Source organism: Thamnophis elegans, chromosome 10 (assembly GCF_009769535.1).
Source record: "Thamnophis elegans isolate rThaEle1 chromosome 10, rThaEle1.pri, whole genome shotgun sequence".
Classification (NCBI taxonomy): Eukaryota; Metazoa; Chordata; class Lepidosauria; order Squamata; family Colubridae; genus Thamnophis; species Thamnophis elegans.
The window spans coordinates 38243986-38262641 of NC_045550.1; the positions used below are offsets into that span (position 1 = coordinate 38243986).

The window sequence follows — 18656 nt, forward strand, 5'->3', positions numbered from 1 at the left end:
TCTGTCCTCTCCAAAAAAACCAATTGAAAGACAAAACAGAAATTCAGAACATCCTTTTCTGCTGAAACCTTCATCCTGTTTTCTCTCTTTTCCTCCCTCTCCCTCTCCCTCTCCCTCCCTCGCTCCCCTCTCTCTCTGATCAGATGTTGCTAGTGGCATTACTAGGGATTTGTCATTTAATTTAATTTTTTACATAACCTTGGTCTCCTATGTTTCTCTTTTCTCAAACAAGTTATTTCTCATAATTAGAGGACTGTCGCCTTTAAAAATGAATCTTAGTAAACAGTTCTTATATCATGTGCATGACTGCATACCTACAGGAGTGCTCCTCATATGCTCAAGAATTTTGTAACAATTTGTTCAGTTTTGTATTTTCTAGGCTTTCACCATCAGAATCTGATGATAAACTGAGAGGCGTTGCTTTTCACTCTTCATTGTCCAGGGTTGAAGGGAGAAGTTCTTGGAAAATGTTTCTTTGTTTGTTTTGTTAAATTTATATGCCACCCATCTCTTCAGACTATAGTACTTGGTACACTCCAGCTAATTTGATTACAGTATTCAAAGAAGTTCAATCTGACTGATAGTTATATTCCATGACAACTTTTTATCATGGGAAACCTTAGAAAAATGGAGTCTCTAATAAGATGACATCCCCATCCCTCCCAAATCTATAAAAGGCCTTGATGCAGTAAATTGACTAATAATTCAAGGAAGCCTCTAGCCATTGTACAACTGCACTTATATGTTTGTAGGTCTACAGCTGTAAGGATAAAATTCAGCCATTCCAATTTATTGCTTCACTGAAGAAGCTCAAAGCCAGGATAAAAAATTATCTAAATTGGGATATAATTGCTCTCTTTCAGCTTGCAGAAATGCTGATTAAGGAATGCTTGGCAAAAATTTGTATTCAATCTTGTAAGAAATTGATTTACCTCAACACAAAGGACTATAATGTATTAAATTATCTACAGTCCAGGACATTTGCTGTCAAAACAAGTTAAAAATTAAATCTATCAACACCATATGTTTTGTAAAAGTATTATTATTAATATAGAAGAAATGATCACATAACAATTTTGTTTTTACAAAATTATATTGAATTGATCAGAAATTGGTCCAGAGTCATAAATATATCCTTCAAAGATTCTAGTATCAATTTCTTAGAAGTAAAAAAACCGATAGTAAGAGTTTCCATAAAACTTTCAATCTAGACAGCCAAGAAAGATTAAATTAAAATAAACTCATGTGAAGTATAATATACATGTGCTGCTATACTGACAGCATGTGGCTGACCTTCATCTTGACAGTTGCATAGATAACATATCACTTTTAGAATTTTGGGACATGTGTATTTTAAACAAAAGCTGGCACTTAAGAGATGTTATGCCATGTTACATGATCCCTTTAGCTGGTTCTGTTGCTTTGATTTAAAAGGCAGGCTTGCTCATATATTCTTCCATTGTCTGCAACAAAGAATAGTCAAGAAAAAAACTCAGTTATCAGAAGTTACACATAGAATTCATAATGTAAGAACAATCAACCATTCAAAACCAGATAACTGAAACTAATTTGCTAAGCTAAAAAAAATCACATTATTAATAGACTCATTCTGTTCTCACTAGCTTAATCTTCTCTAGACTAATTCTGAATGTTAAAATTATTCACTTTCAGTACAAAAGTAAAATAAGTAGTTTTGAAATCATGAATCTTATGAACATGAAACATTTTGTTAATAAAATCCATAATCTTTCAATCAAATAATTCTAATGTTTTCTTTCACCAAACTACAATCATGCTTGAGATAAATACATGTCCATCATCTGGCAAAAATTAAAATATAATTAAAAAAATGAATAAATTAAACACAAAATGAAAAAAAAAACGTTCAAAAGGCAGAATTGATGAACCATTAGGTTGTTTTCTGCTGTCAGTTTTCTGTTGTGGCCCAGAGGAGCCGTTGGAGCTGCCACCAGACTCCAACAGCGAGGGGCCCTATGAGTCGGCCCTGGAGGATATGAAGGACCCTGGACAGGGTTTCGACTCCGAGCAGGGCGCAGAGAGACTGGTTGGCCACCAGGTGGCGCCTGAGCCTTGGACCAGTAGGGAGGAGACAAGAGAGAGTGATCCAGAAGCCAGCAGTGAGTTGTTCCTGGATACACGCCATCGAAGAGCTACTCGGCGTCAGGAACAATTACGCAATTACAGGAGGTAATTGTGCTTAGCTGGTGGTCATTAGGCTCCTCTCCAGACTATAAAAAAGACTGCTTGTGACACGCCCCTCTTGTAGAAGTCAACGCATTGACTAAAGAGAACGTAACTAACTTGGCAGGCTGGATTGCTGCCAAGGTTTGTCTGACTTGCTGCCAAGGTCCTTATCTGTTTGTTTGCTTGGCTTTCAGCCACCGAGATTTTGGCTTCTTGCTATTAAAAGTACATTCCAGTTAAGCTTGTCTTAGCTTTCATTACTGGATGGAGGAGGGGGTCAGAACAGTTTTCTATGTTTCTATGCAGCCTGGCAACTTAAGCATTTTTTAAAACACTGAGAGTCTCAAGATACAATCTTGTCTCTGGATTAAAAATGGATTATCAGCATATTTAGCATTTAGTCAACAAAATTTGTTTGTTCTGACCTGGTTTGATCTGGGTTCGTTTTAGATGCTTCTATGGAAGCATTTAGTAATTTACTACCACAACAGTCATTCCCAATACTTTAAAAAAAATCTAGCATTACTTGTGAACAAATCAGTCTCAATGGTGTGCTTGTGTCCCATTGAGACTAATTTTACTATGTTACATATTCAGCTGAATTGCGGAACAAATGAGAAGATTGTTTCACACATTATACCTTGTTTTTCCATAACATTATAGGTACATGCTATTATGGATAAGTAGGGTATCTAAGTATTAAGTTATACAGCTGATAGTAATTATAATTATCATGTTGGGAAAAAGAGTCCTATCTCTCTTTAACAGATTGGAAAAAATAGTCCTGCCTCTTTTAATCCCTTTTTACTCAATTCTGGCCATGAAAGCAAGTATTTGAAAACACTCGATAAATTAAAGAGTAGGCTATGCATTTTAGTGTTTGAACTGACCATTAGGGATCCATTACAGAATTGTGTGTGTGTGTTGTACATTCCATATTGACACATATGATTGGCCTTTCTATGATCAATCAAGCACTTGTAGAACTTTTATTATTATTATTTGATTTTCTTGATTATCTAGCTGGCAACAGCAATAATTCTCTTGTTCCTTGGGCTTTTCTAAAGCCAGTCAAATATCTGGCATCTCTGCTTCCATATAGGACTGTCATCTGTTTTGGATGGTCCAAAGCATTATTTTTCTAGCATGTATAATTAAGTATATTGTGTGAATATTTGCTCATTCTGTGAAGTCTTTTCTGTTTAGTATTGATATGCAGTCTCACTTCTTTTAATCTTCCAGCCACTAGGTCTTTCTCCTGATTAGCTGGCCTTTGGTTAGACATTTTATAGATTCTTCTGTTGCTTGCCATATTTCTATGGATATTTCATCAACTCCCATAGCCTTCAAACTGGATAATAAATAACTGACCTAATTTCCAGTATTAGTGGTTTTTATAAATGTAGAGAATATCTTGTGGAGGCTGACACTTATAGTGTACAGACTTTCAGAATACCGCTTCCACCTTTGTTTGATCTTCTTTGAATGAATTCTCACCATCCATTGGCATTTTTAGCATGCCAAAATTCAAAGCTGGAACCTCCTTCTGAGTTAGGAAAACTTTTGAAAGATTATTTTTATTTTTCCATAGTTTTTGTTTTGTTTTCATCTTTACTGTTGTAATAATAAGTAGGACAATAATATTCTTTTAAAAGGAGAGAAAGGGAGGGATTTGTTTTCTTCTGTCTTCTGCCTTACCTCTTGTAACATATCACCATCTTCTATGGCTTTCACCGCAGATTTTTTGGATGTCTCTTGAACTTCCCCGCCCAGTAGAAATTCATCAAGTATAAAATATGCTTTCTCAAAATTGAAAATAATATCCAGTTCACATACCTGTTAAGGATTAGAGAAATAAATATTTAGAGTCTACTGAATATGTTAAATCAACTTACCTTCACTACCAGTTTGCAAATGTCAGTGTGCATGCTTCCGCACATGCGCAGGACCTTCACCGCATGCGCAGAACATAAAAAAGGGACATAATGACATCCAGGTGGGTGGGCAGAGCATCTTGCCACTGCCACTACTGGTTCACCCGAACCAGATAGAACCGGCTGATTTTCACCATTGTTCAGACCCATCAAAACTCTCTTTTGTTTATAAATGCATTTACAGGGAACAAAGGGTATATACAATTAAATGTACCTTGGTGGTTTCAAGTTGAAATAATTAGGGACTATGTGACATTTCAAGATCATTTTATGTCCCTAACTGTTGAGAGGCTGCAATCCTTGTCACACTTTTCTAGAAATAAAATCCTAGAGTTTGGTTTTATCAAAGGCCTTCTAAAGGAAATGCACTGCCTATTATTTCTGCCTTTTTTATAGACAAGCTGACCTTTCTTCAAATTCATTCATGGGTACTGTAACATGCTGGCATAATAAACCAAATGAAAAGGAAACATATTATGCAATGTATTTGTTTTAGCATGAATTGGAAGTGTATACAGAAATTAATTTCTGGAGGGAGAGAGCTTTAAACAAGTTAGCCCTTCAATATTCGGACATTATATATTGAGTGTTTATAGAGAAGAATATTGCATTAAGAACTGAGGTGCACAAAATAATCACATGTGTAAATGAGCAGTTCTCCCTTATCAAGGAAAAAGATAGGATACAATATACTTCCAGATACACAAGCAGGTTGATAAGAAGTGGTGTTCTTTTGAAGCCTTGGTTATATAGTCTTCCATAATGCTGTTACAGTGTGAAACTATTGGCTGTACAATATGCTATAAAAAGCTTTAATTTTTATGACAGGTGATTAGTCCACTGGCAATATACTATAAAATGACATCATTTTCTAAGATGGAAATACGAGGAAGGTCTTCACTTAGACTTCATCTTCTCCGTAATATTTTAGCATTTTTCCAGCAATAAAAAATGGAGAAGCCAGGTATATGAAACTGTCTTAGAAGATAAAGCAATAACTAATATTTAATAATTATCTATATGTTTTTCTGCAGATATTTGCTAGCAAGATGTTTACCAGCTGTATTATGAACTAGTTGAAGTTCCTAAATAATTTTCAAGTTGCCTCAGAAATTACACATTCCAATAGTCTATTCTTAAGAGCATGAAAAATTATTGCAACCAGGTGCAGTATTCTCTTACTAGAAAGGCAGGCTTATGAATTTCATTTGGTCAAATATACTCTATACTACTGACATTATGAAACCTTGGATAAAAAAAAAGTTCACATATAATCCTTCAGGGAACAAATGATTGTCCATTAATTTTAACTTGATTTTTATAGATTTTATGTGAGATATCTTTTTGCTATACTGTCCTGACCAGTGGACAACTAATAAGTCTTAGAAATATATAATTAAAATATAATAAATTGCAAATAAGCTAAACTATCTCTCCAAACAGACAGATTGTGCACCAAAAGTATTTCTATCTTGTCAAAACCTCAGAATTAAAACAATTTCAAAGTACTCAGTGTTTCTATGCCTCCATACCTAAAGGTAAAAGGTAAAGGTTCCCTATCCACATCTGATTCTAGGGGGCGGTGCTCATCCTTGTTTCAAAGCTGAAGAGCCAGCGCTGTCAGAAGACATCTTCGTGGTCATGTGGCCGGCATGACTAAACGCTTAAGGCACATGGAATGCTGTTACCTTCCTACCAATGTGGTCCCTATTTTTCTACTTGCATTTTTACATGCTTTCAAACTGCTAGATTGGCAGAAGCTGGGACAAGTAATGGGACTTACTCGGTTGCACAGTACTATGGATTCGAACCGCTGACTGCCGACCTTCTGATCAACAAGTCAGCATTTTAGACACTGAGTCACCATGTCCCTGCCTGCATAGCTACTTTCCACTAAAGAAAAAAAATCATAGCATGACTGGATTCACTTATAGGCTTGTGGAATAAATCCTGATTGGTTAGATTTTAGCCATATTTTAAATCACAAACCACAATTTGCCAAGAACAATCATGTTAAACTTGTTATCAGAATAGATTGAAAGAAAGTTATTTATGGAGCAAGAATAAAGAAATAAGCTTACGTTGCCAAAATATCTGTCCAATAGCTCTACATAACGATGGACAACTTCTAGGGTCAGGAGTTCATTATCTTCTTCTTCTACTGCACAACAGAAATACAAACTAGCATACCTAAATTATAAAATGAGGAGAAATAAACATGACCATTAGTATATATTAAATTATCAGTTTTGTTCTTTCTTCAATTTGCCTTGCACAGTACATCATAACATAATTTGTCTTAAAAGCATTCTGAAAAGTGTTTATCAGTGATTATGAAAACAAGAGGTGCCATATCAGTTTTGTAGATATGAAGTAAGTCTAGAACTCAGCACAATAATCTGTCAAAATATCTCACCTTTTTCTCTAAGATCTGAGGTATACCAACCTATTTTTTTACTTTTTAACATAGCTCCATATATCTTAATGCTTTATGAATATCAGTCCCAAATAATATTTTAAATATTTTCATATCGGTATAGTTTTTAGGAAAACAATTTACTTCATTAAAAGAAAGGGAAATTATCTCTTTAAAAAAAATCCCACATTCATATCCCAGTACGCTTTTATTCGGCTCTTTCAAGGTCATGATGAAAATTACATGCTGTTTTCTGATCTTGAATAAATGGACTGCTTTAAGGTAAGTTAGAGCAATCCATGTTTATCGATGTCATATATGTGGGTATATGCATAATTTTGTATGTATGTATGTATGTATTTATTTTGTCATGTTGATGTACTGTATATTAGTGGTGGAGACCCTTTGAGAGCTGTATGCAATGAAATTACATTTTAATGTATGCCATTTAGTCTACATTCAAAGTGACAATAAAGTTATTCTAAGTTTAAGTCTAAATATCTTCCTAATTAGCCCAGAGTTTGCTCTTGAGTATTCCATGGGGCAGTTCCAGGACATCCTGAGATTTTATCGCACAAGTTTAACAGCAGAATTTACTAGGAAAGTACAAATTAAAAACCATGAAATAATAGTATAGGCATATATATATATATATATAAGACAGAGGTGGTATTCAGCCAGTTCTGACAAGTTCTAGAGAACCGGCAGCGGAAATTTGGAATAGTTCAGAGAACTGGCAAATAGGCTGATCATCCCATCTGATCTTCTTTTGTTGGCCTGAACAGGAGAACAGAGCTGGAAAGCAGGTTAGTGAAGTGGGGAGGGAATGGGGATTTTGCAGTAACTTTCCACCAGGAGTGGGGAGGGAATGGGAATTTTGCAATATCCTTCCGCTGCCATGCTCACACAAAGCCACACCATTCCTACAAAGCCACGCCCACAGAACTGGTAGTAAAAAAAATTGAATCCCACCATTGACATAAGAGAAAAAACTGTCACACATAAAAGCCCTCGAATGATTTTTCATCATATCAGCAAGGGTTAAGGTTGGAAATAAAATGTCTGCTGGCCAGGTCATTGTTTCTCAGTCTCAGCAACTTCAGCTTCCAGAATTCCGCAACCAGCTCTTCAACCACAGTTGAAGTCCATGCATCTTAAGCATGTTGCTGTTGAGAAACACTGTACAAGGTTGTTTGGGTATTGTCACTGACTTGAAAAGGTTATCCAACCCTTCCTTCAGCTAACAGGAATCCCTGAATGTCGATTTTTCTTCAGTATGCTGATACAGTTCCTTTAAATTTTCTCTTTCCACAAGAAACAATAAATTTTTAAAGAAGATGAAACTGAACTCATGTGGTTGTTCTTCAGTCTAGTGAATTGCTATTTATCAGCACTCTAGACTTGACTTACAGAGCATGTACTTCCCTTTTTATCATACATGGAAATGACCTGCAGTATATAAAAAGATGATTTATAAAACTTCCCACACCTTTTGTAAACAAGTTTGAGATCTTTCCAGTCAACAAAGCTGCTCATTTTTTGATTCCGAGCCAGAATAATCTGCACAATTTCTCGGGTGATTTTTTTCTTTTCCTTTTCAGGAAGTGTAATAAACCATTTCTGAAGTCTTAATTTCCCTTGTCGGCTGAACAGCAGGATAAAATGTATCTAGAATAAAAAAAAACAAGTTGCTTATAGGGACAGAAGTGTAGAAAGTGCCACAAGTTTTTCTTTTCTTCTAAAGTCAGCTTGTTACCAGGGCAGATATATCCACGGAGAATCTTGCTTGTTACTAATCAAAAGTGTAAAAAAAAAGGGCGGGTATATTTTGCTACTTACCCTCTTTTCCCTGGCATGATAGTCTTCAAATATCTATATCTTCAACATCTACAATTTCTATCTGAGATGGTCAGCCCTTTTACTGCCGCTGTGACCTTTGAAAAAAGAACTGAGCTTCCAAAGAAAAGCGATGGAAGGAATGACAGCACAACACTGCCGTGTGTATTATCATAACATCGATGTGCAAATATGCAGTAAAGGCAAAGCATCAACAATCAAATTAAACAAAAATATATACAAAATATCAGACCTAAAGCAAGTACAAAACACATTTTACCTATGTTTGAATTCTAAACTAATTTAGCTTCTGTAAACTTTAACCAAATCCAACTAGCTGTCTTCAACATTTGAATAAAATAAAGGTGTAACCTGATAGCAGGGTTTCATTTACTTTTGGTTGTTTCCACTTTGAGTCACATAGAAAACCTTTCAAAAGATCTTTTTAATTTTCTAGCATTTTCTGCCATAAATTGGACTTCTGCCATGACAATGAATTGATATCAAATAACCCCACTGAAAAACGCACACACCAATGCAATGTAAACTAGTTGCTAACAAAATACACATTTTGCTAGTTCCAATGAACCCTTTGCCAACTTGCAAACTCAATATTTTAAAATCTATCATTCATCATCTAGGTAAACTATTAAAAACCACAAGTTTGGGGGTTCAAGAGGGTCTGAACATCATTTCATTCTTCACGAGATGAAGAATGCTATTTCTATCATTAATATTAGAACACCTTCCCTTAAATCTGTTTTTTTAAAATGATGCCTGCCATTATGATATTGTAATGTGAAAAATTCTTCCAATTTATTTGAATTCCCATTTTAATCCCCCTCTCTCCAACTAGATGGTAACCCTATAAGCAGATTGCCCAATTGCAAGCTTATAATTATAAAACCTTTTTGATTCAGTGGCTGAGCTTCAGTTCACCCAATATATTTCACAACTTCATGAAAACAGTACTTGCCACTCTAAGTTTAGCACCCTTGTCACTAAGTTTTATGTATTTTATATTTATAGAGTAGAAGTGTTGAGTTATAAATAATTATTTAGTACATAAGTGGATGCAACTACATTGAAAAATGACAAAATTAGAGCCAGTCCTTGAATCATGGAACCAAAGAATTGATTAGGATAGCTATGTATTGATTTGGCCTTCTAGAAGCCAAATCAATACTAGATCCTGAAGATGAAAGTCAAATACTTTCGCCACCTAATGAGAAGGAAGGACTCACTGGAGAAGAACCTAAACCTGGGAAAGATTGAGGGCAAAAGAAGAAGGGAGAAGACAGAGAATGAGGTGATTGGATGGAGTCACCAAAGCAGTAGGCATGAGCTTAAATAGACTCCAGAGAATGGTAGAAGACAGGAAGGCCTGGAGAAATATTGTCCACGGGGTCATGATGGGTCAGACATGACTTTGCAACTAACAATAACAACAGTGTATTGATTTATTGTAAGTTTTTCCCAATGTGTGGATTACTTTAATTCTAATTTTTCTTTCTCCTTGACATAGGTGAAGCTGAAAAGATGAAGATATCATTTATGGATTCAGTAATAATTTGGATCTATAAATGGATGATGAATCTCAATGAGATAAACTATTGAGTCATAATTCCCAGATATCGAAATTGAATCATTACCAGATATCAGTGCTATGAAACAGCAAGAGCTGATTAAGGTAGTGCTTGATCCAGTTTGTCTGTTAGTGGCCAGAAGTGCCTTTCACCAGTTATGACTGGCTTGAGCTACATGTGATTTGGGTTAAGATGTCTGATGTTATTAGTGCTTCCTCAAGTACATTCCCAGCTTTATTATTACAGAATACTGTTCTTATGGATGTCTCTGAAAATGACCTGGGGCTTTCAACCAAGTCAGTGTAGGTATTAGATGTTTAGCAGTTACAGCCAGGTGAAATTACACTAATGATGAGATCACTTATTTGGTTTCAGGCTAATTCAAAATGGGCTTTAACCCTGAAAATATTAACTAGATAACACCAAAGGATGTTTTTTCTATGTATCAGACCCATAAATATCCTAATTCTGCTAGGGAGCCCTTCTCAAACATTTTAGTGTCAGCAAGGGAAGAAAACTTTATCTGCCATGGTGCTAGATAATTTTGTTTCTATCCTTATTTTTATGGATGATTTTTTTCTCGATATTTTATTTATGTATTTATTTTTCATGTTATAGAAACTTCTTTCCCTAACCTATGGATCCTTTAAATAATGTGAGTTCAACTTTCAGATAATTAGCGTGACAATTGCTAAGAATTCTAGAAACTGAAATCCACATATCTGAAAGATGTATGTATGAAAGCTTATATATCATTTAGAACATATTAATTCTTCAGATTTCTGGATACCTTCAAGTCTGTCTTTAGGACACTGCCCCATTATTTTAGAATAAAAAACAGTTATATTTTTAAAAATAATTTAACAACAGCAACAATAACATTCATATTTCACATATAGTGATCTTATATTTTCACAAGGGGCAATTGACAAAAAATGGAGAATTGGAATCAGTAAATCTGTTTTCAAGAACTGACCTGCATTCCCCCCATGATGCTATGATTCTTTCCCTATGCCTATTAAGCCAATTAAAAATAGAGGAAGTATCATCTGAATTTCTGTGGCTTACAACAATTCTTCCTATCTCATTTCTTTTAGCATTTACTAGGTGAGCATAAAATATAACTAAATGAGATTTTTTTAATCAACAAACAAGTAAAACTTTAGTAATTTTATCCTTGCCTTGTGTTCTGGGCCTCGTTTTACTGGTTTTGAAACAAGGTGTGTTATTGGTTTAAGTAGTGAGTCATTTTAGGGCTCTCCCATTTCAACAAGACCTTTTAGTGCCTGAGTGATAATATTGTTCAGTTTGTATATATCAAGGGCCAATATGAAAGTTCAAAGATGTAATTGGAGAACAGACTGTGCCTTTCTCTCTCTGTCTTTCTATGGCAATGACATAATCAAGAGAGAGACTGTAACCCTCTGATCAATTGATTTGGGCTCTTGTACCTCAATGAGGTTTCTGGCCAATAGATTTAGATTATCAGCATTAAAAGAGAACTGATTATGGGCAACATTTTGATGCTATACATAGATAAAAGAAAAGACACAATTAATGCTATAATAGCTATAATAAAACTATAACTACAATAGCTTTTAAAAAGTAGATTTTCTTTTTCCCCTCCCAGTCACTACATATTTCATAGCACTTTTAAGCATTTTTAAAAGAATAAAAATTTTGTATAATTGTTCTGTTTGTTGACAGATGAGATCCTATTTGTTTTATGCTCTGATAAAAATAGCTCATAATGTTGAGATGCCCCTCGTTTGGAAAAAGGCCACATGACAAAAAGAAAAGCATGTGTTATATTGCTCATTTGTGTGGTAAGTACTATCAATTGAGTTGAGAGCACAAATGAAATTTCATTTTCTCTCCTTGTGGCTGTCAGTGAAATTCAATTTACAAAATCCAGCTGATATACCCAACCTTCATTTAAATATAAATACGAAGGTGGTATTCGTGTCAATCCAGTTTTTAAAATGTTTGTAACATCCTTGCTGTTTAAATATCAAGTTTGCCAAGCTTCTGTTTTTCGGTGTCAATTGTAGCCAATATTTTGAATTATAATGAAGACTTTTGAGTTAGATGCAACTGAAAACAAGAATGCAAACTACCTTGAAAGTAAAGGAAGGGGGATAAGAAAGAAAACCAGCAATTTAATGAAACCATAATTGACACAAAGATGAATATTAATTTATGATAAGTTTAACTGTAGAGGATTCATTTTGGTAAAAAAAAGATCTGCTTTTTCTAAAATAGAACATAATATTGTGTCTACTGGCCTTATTATTTTTACAAAAGCGAACAAAAAAGCATTCATGGCAACCAAGAATTGCATGATTACCAAGAACTACAGAATCAGAATGGAGTTGATATGCCTTCTTCAAAGTATTTTTCCTAGTAAGAAATGCTGGATACTTCACAATTTTTGAGGGACAAAGAATTGTTATATCAGCAGGACATTTGTCATAAACAATAACCCTTTCTTTGATTGGCTTCTTTCAAACTCTTCAAGGGTTCTTGTGTAGATTAGAAGAAGATAACAAGGAACAGAGAAGAGGGGGGACATAATACATGACTCAGCATCATTCTCTCTATCCATTCTAGTTAGAGATCTCTTGCTTCTATTAGAAGATTATCCTACCAGTAACTCAGTTTCTCTGTATGGAAAATAAAAAGGAATGTGACTATTTGATTTTGCATTGACCTTTCTCTAGCCTTCTGAATTACCGAATTACTCACAAGGCTTTCAAAGAGTTCAGATTCAGTTCAAAATTGTTTTCAATTTTGAGTCTGAAAACAATGGAATCTCTTCAAAGGACCTCAGATCAATTTGTGTTTCTTTGTACAAAGCAGGTTTAGTTAATAAATCAAGCTATGATACCAGGAAACAAGATAAATGTATATCATGTGCATGGTACAGCAAATTATACACAGAAGGTACAAATTTGGGTTCATAAATGTATGAAAAAGAATTGACAGAAGCATAAGTGAAGGAAAGAAAAACTGGAACAGAGACAAAAATTTCACCTTGATGGGATAGGATACGAGCAGTTGGCAGGAAGAAAGGGAGACACAGACGAAAAACTAAATAGAAGAACGTCAACATTAGAAACTCTTGAACCTCTAAAAGGGGTATCTAACCCAGTGGTTTCCAACATGGGGCCCCTGCCCCATGGGGGGGGGGAGGGAGCAATTTGAACCTTGTTTAAACCAAGTAAATGGCCTTTTAGGATTCCTCTGCGTGAGTAGAGTTCACTTTTTGAGTAAAGTATGAATTATATGTCACCTTAGGGGGGGGGGTGGCACCAGGATTTTAGAGATGGTTAAGTGGAGCATGGCCAAAAAAAGATTGGAAACCACTGATTTAACCCTTCACAGATTTAAGTAAGTGATCACTGGGAGGAATATGGAGAGGCAAATTTGTCTTGTTTAAATTTCAGAATACTGCATTTTGAAGGAAGTAATGAAATTATAATGTGCCTTCAACAATATTTTTTCCTTTTTTTGCTGCTAGAGTTGCCATGCTATATTTTATATCTGAGAAGATGCTAAGTAGAACAGTGCCTCCTTAATACACAGATAAGCATTATCCATACCAAAATTAGCTGATCTTTGTTGCCAGGTTCTCCCACTATTTTTGACTGATTAAGTAATCCATGTGGAGTCCTTGGTGCTTTTAGAGCTTAGTTTTCTTGCAGACTTGCTCACAATGATGATTTACCTAGTGAAACCTTATCAAACACCTGCAAGAAAATCACCAAACTCAGAGAGCACCAGGGACCCAACCATCTAACCCCAAGCTACAACTATTCTTTCATTAAGTAATCCATTTTAAAAAGATAGGTTCACTAATAAAATAATAAGTATTAAAAGTTTTTAAGGAAAGTGCTTTAAACAAAAGCAACCCCAGAATCAAAGAAGAGGAAGAACTATACTATTGATAAGACTAATGAGTAGGAAAGGAAAAAATAACTTTTCTGCAAACATATGTTCTTATAGATGGATAGAAAACTCTTGATGGGCACAAGAGAAAGAATTCAGATAATCAGCTGTTTCATATGATAAATGGGATCAAATAATAGAAGACGCAAATCTAGGGATTTCCTTTGGATTATTACATCTAGGAGCATCAAGCCTTGCTTCTTTTATTCAGCTAGCATTAGCTGTGCCTCCTTACCCACAGATATGGCATGCTGTTTATTCTGTTAGCCTTCTACAGAGATTATATGTCCCCTGGAGTTAAGGACTTTGAAATCTAGTCAATTTGAATTTGTTTTAATAATCAAAAGGCAGACTGTGATATGCAAAAGGAGAAATAACATGCCTAATAGCCTGTGGTGAATCAAAAAAATTTTTTTTCTCCAGCCTTTCCCTGAAATTCTGTATTCCAAAATATTTTACTTTCAAATTATAACACGCTTTGAAGAAATGTTCCAGAAGTGTTAACTTGCAGCCATAATCTTTCCAATATCCCCCAATGCATGTTGTCGCCAATCATATCAGGAGGGGATCAGGTTGAGGAAAATTGCTATGGGTTTCAATTGGGAGAAAAAGCAAACACTTTCAGGCAGAACCTGGCCAGTTCCTGATTAAAATAAAAAAACTAATCTACAGGGTTTTATCTGATTCATCAAGACAACTCTTGTATTCTTAGTTTAGAAGGAAAAACACTTAATAGATGAAATATTTGCTTAGGTGCCAGATGCTATGTGGGACACTAATAAATAAATCTAAGTAAATCTTAAGTCAGCAGTTCCCTTTCTTAAAAACTCATTCTCACACATATAATTAGAACTGAAAAATTGGCTCTGGTGAAACTGCTTTTTTCCCCCAGATTTAATTGCCACACTGAAAAAATCAGCAAGCTGGTTGAGCAGGCCTCTCCCTGGATCCAGTATAGGTGGCTCCTATTCACAGCTTTTATTGTTCATTGGAAAGAACTGAAACACTTTTGACAGATATCCTTTGAACAATGTGTAAGTGCCATTCATTTCTTCCCAAGCTTTAAATCTGAGTAATGTTTTGTTCAACTCATTTATTTTTGTGTATATAACTTTCAAATACGTTTTTGTCCTCCTCCCCCAAAAATGACCAAAGAAGAATAAAATTATTAAGGCTATGCAGAAAATGAAATTTGAAGAGAAAAATATAAAATGAGATGCATGTGTCTTTTACAGCTTACAGCCGCTGTGTCTTTTCCTAGGCTCTTTTGTTTGTTCTTCATAACCGCTGTAACATCTCAGAAAAAGACAGAGTTGGGCTTTTTAATTGTACAAAGTATGTGAACCCTACTGTATATAACAAGTTCAATACACAAAAGTAAGGTGACCAGACGTCCCGATTTCAGCGGGACAGTCACGCTTTATAACAATTTGTCCCGTGTCCCGGGCCATTTTTAAAAAGTCCCGATTTTCTGGCTTCATGTTGAAAGCCCAGTGGATTTGCTTAAGAAATTCTAACGGGGGCAAGACAAAAGACACCCTGTCTAACCTCTCTCTCTCTGTCTCAGTACTTTCATTGAAGATATAATTAAAACATTAAAGCAAGAAAACGGACCCCCCGCGCCCCTTTTACCTCATTTTATAAGAAAAAATGACCAAGTAGAGCTCCAGGAAATACTTGGCTAGAGAAGCCACGAGTGTTACTTCCTGGATTTTCTGGAGGGGAGGGGCACAGAGGTTGGAGGTCTCCTCGTGTGGAAAAAATAGTGGCAAAGTTTCTTTGAAAAATATTTCCCTGACTAATTTCACCATTTAAATTTGCTCAGTTCTTTGTATTAACATCTACATCATTCTGGATTGACTTGGAATGCTCACTTGTGCCTGCTGGTAAGTGAGCTGGGTTTTTTTCTTTTATTTTTTAATGTATTTTGAAATAATATTTTATTTATTGTGCATAGGATTTTTTAAAATAGTGTTATTCTGTGTGGATTCTTTTTTTTAATTGTCTTAGACTATTTAAAAAAAGATTCTATCCAAAATAAATTGAAGTGAAACCATTTTTAAAAATTCTATGCACAATACTTTGAAATGTTTTACTTCCATTTATTCTGTGTGGATTCTTTTTTTTAATTGTCTTAGACTATTTAAAAAAAGATTCTATCCAAAATACAAAATACCAGTTGCAGTTATTCACTTAAGAAATGTGGCAAGAAAAGTGGTATAGTGACTAAAGTTACAATGGCATTGAAAAAAGTGACTGATGACCCTTTTTCACACTTAGCGACCATTTTCACACTTAGCGGCCGTTGCAGCATCCTCATGGTCACGCGATCAAAATTTTGATGTTTGGCAACAGATTCGTATTTACGATGGTTTCAGTGTCCTGGGGTCATTTTAATTGCCTTTTGACAAAGTCAAATGGGGAAACCAGATTCACTTATGTTACTAACTTATCAGCTGCAGTTATTCACTTAAGAACTGTGGCAAGAAAGGTGGTATAGTGACCAAAGTTACAATGGCATTGAAAAAAGTGACTGATGACCATTTTTCACACTTAGCGACCATTTTTCACACTTAGCGACCGTTGCAGCATCCTCATGGTCAAGCGATCAAAATTTTGATGTTTGGCAACAGATTCGTATTTATGACGGTTTCAGTGTCTTGGGGTCATATAATCACCTTTTGACAAAGTCAAATGGGGAAACCAGATTCACTTATGCTACTAACTTATTAACTGCAGTTATTCACTTAAGAACTGTGGCAAGAAAAGTGGTATAATGGGCTTAGTGACCAAAGTTACAATGGCATTGAAAAAAAGTGACTGATGACCATTTTTCACACTTAGCGACCGTTGCAGCATCCTCATGGTCACATGAATCAAAATTTGGATGTTTGGCAACAGTTACAATTTATATTTGTAAATTGTAGTTATGTTGAAATAAAAAAATATTACAATACTATTTTTGCGTTGTATGAAAAATTTTGTTGCTTCATATAAAATTTTTAATCAAGCCCCCCCTTCCCCCCCCCCGGTCAAAGGTGTCCCTCTTTACCAATCTGAAAATCTGGTCACCTTACACAAAAGGGCAAATAAAAACATTTACAACATCCAAATCAAAGGTCAAAATCCATCATTTCCTGTCCTTGAGGCAAACCTGCTCCAATTGAGTAGACTTAGCTGAAGAGTTGAACTAAATTTAATCAAGAGTTGGACTAAGAGCTGAGACCATTGGCCAGAGTTGAGCTTAGAATGTAGTCAATCATCCTAATCACTTGGTCACCTCTTAATTTGCTCAACATTCCTTTCCCCCCCTTCTCTCTCCTTGACTGCTTTCATACTTATCAACTTTCCTATCCCCATTCTGGGGAAGCAAAATGAACCTTTGCTTCACTATTACCAAACAAACATCATAAAATCTGTTAAGGAAGTACAAATTCCTGGACTTCTTCATATATGAATTCCATAACACAAAACTCTAGCAAAAGTATAGAATGAACAGGAGAACTATGTCAAGGCAAGCCTCACCTGCTGGAAAAAAAATCCTCCTTCCCCTTGTGGTAGGGTCAGAGCTGACATTTTAAGGGCATTTTGAGTATCTCAAACCATTGCTTATTGACATTCTCCTCTTCACAAGTGGATGATAGCATCAAGTTCAACCCCCAACTCAGTGAAGAATCCATTACAGCCTGTATGACAGATGTTCAAACAATCTGTATTCAAAAATTTCCAATGAAGAAAAACTAGCACAATCTGTATCAATCTATTCCACTAACCAAGAGCTTGTAAATCGAGTAATCTGTAGCCTGAATATACTTCCTTGTATTCTGGTTCTGTCCACTGGGTCAATAGAAAATAAATCCCATGATCTTCCAAATGACAGCCCTTCACACAGCTGAAAACTATTATCTTTCTTTGGGCATCTCTTCTATATGTTAAACATATCTATAATCTGTTTTTTATATATATAGTTTGGTTTTCAGATGAATCACCATTGTGATACTACTCTTCTAAATTTGCTCCCATTTATAATTGTTCTTTTTATTTATATTCCACCTTTATTATTTTTCCAAACATAAGGCAGTGAACATATCAAAAACACCCTCCTCCTCCTGTTTTTCCCACAACAATACCTGTGAGGTGAGATGGAGTGAGAGAGAGTGACTGGCCCAGGGGTGGGTTTCAGTCGGTGTTACTGCTGGTTCGTTCATGCACACAGCTCACGCGCACACATGCACAATTCAATGGAAATTGTTCTGTGCATGCGCAGAACTAAAAAAAATGGTGGTGGTGACAGCGGCAACCCAGGCTGGCATACCACTACTTGTTCGCTGAACCGGATTGAACTGGTAGGAACCCACTGGACTGTCATCCAGCTGGCCTTCATGTCTAAGGCGAGTCTTAAATTCACAGTCTCTTGCTTTCTAGCCCGGTGCCTTAACCACTAGACCAAACTTATTTGTAACCAGAGCAGGACTCAGTATTCCAAGTAGGATCTAATCATGGAAGAGTAGAGTTGGGACAGTTATTTCCCATGACGTGAACATTAGGTCTTTCAAATGTACCTTAAAGTGTCATTTGCCTTTGTAGCAGCTATTTCACCCTGGTGATACACATTGAATTTGTGATCAACAAGAATCAGATTCTTTTCACATACCGTAAATTGCTGCGAAGTCTCCCCATCTCTTTTGCCTATCCAGTTGCAGAAGTTTATGTTTCTCAACTAAGTTCCCT

General features: G+C 35.5%; 1 protein-coding gene across 2 annotated transcripts in view; it reads right to left on the minus strand.

Annotated features, from left to right (window-relative positions):
* AP1S3 (adaptor related protein complex 1 subunit sigma 3) overlaps positions 1 to 18656 on the minus strand; it is a 20044-nt gene continuing 1388 nt past the window's right edge. The window contains exons 1-5 of one of the 2 annotated variants that reach the window (XM_032225033.1): positions 17451 to 17780; positions 8045 to 8223; positions 6221 to 6329; positions 3904 to 4041; positions 1 to 1463 (exon numbers count right to left, since the gene is read on the minus strand). In XM_032225033.1, coding sequence (XP_032080924.1) covers positions 1428 to 1463; positions 3904 to 4041; positions 6221 to 6329; positions 8045 to 8223; positions 17451 to 17501 — 513 coding nt within the window. In that variant the 5' untranslated portion in view covers positions 17502 to 17780 and the 3' untranslated portion in view covers positions 1 to 1427. Of the gene's footprint in view, positions 1464 to 3903; positions 4042 to 6220; positions 6330 to 8044; positions 8224 to 17450; positions 17781 to 18656 lie in introns of those variants that run through there. The other variant, XM_032225034.1, reaches the window with a different exon arrangement.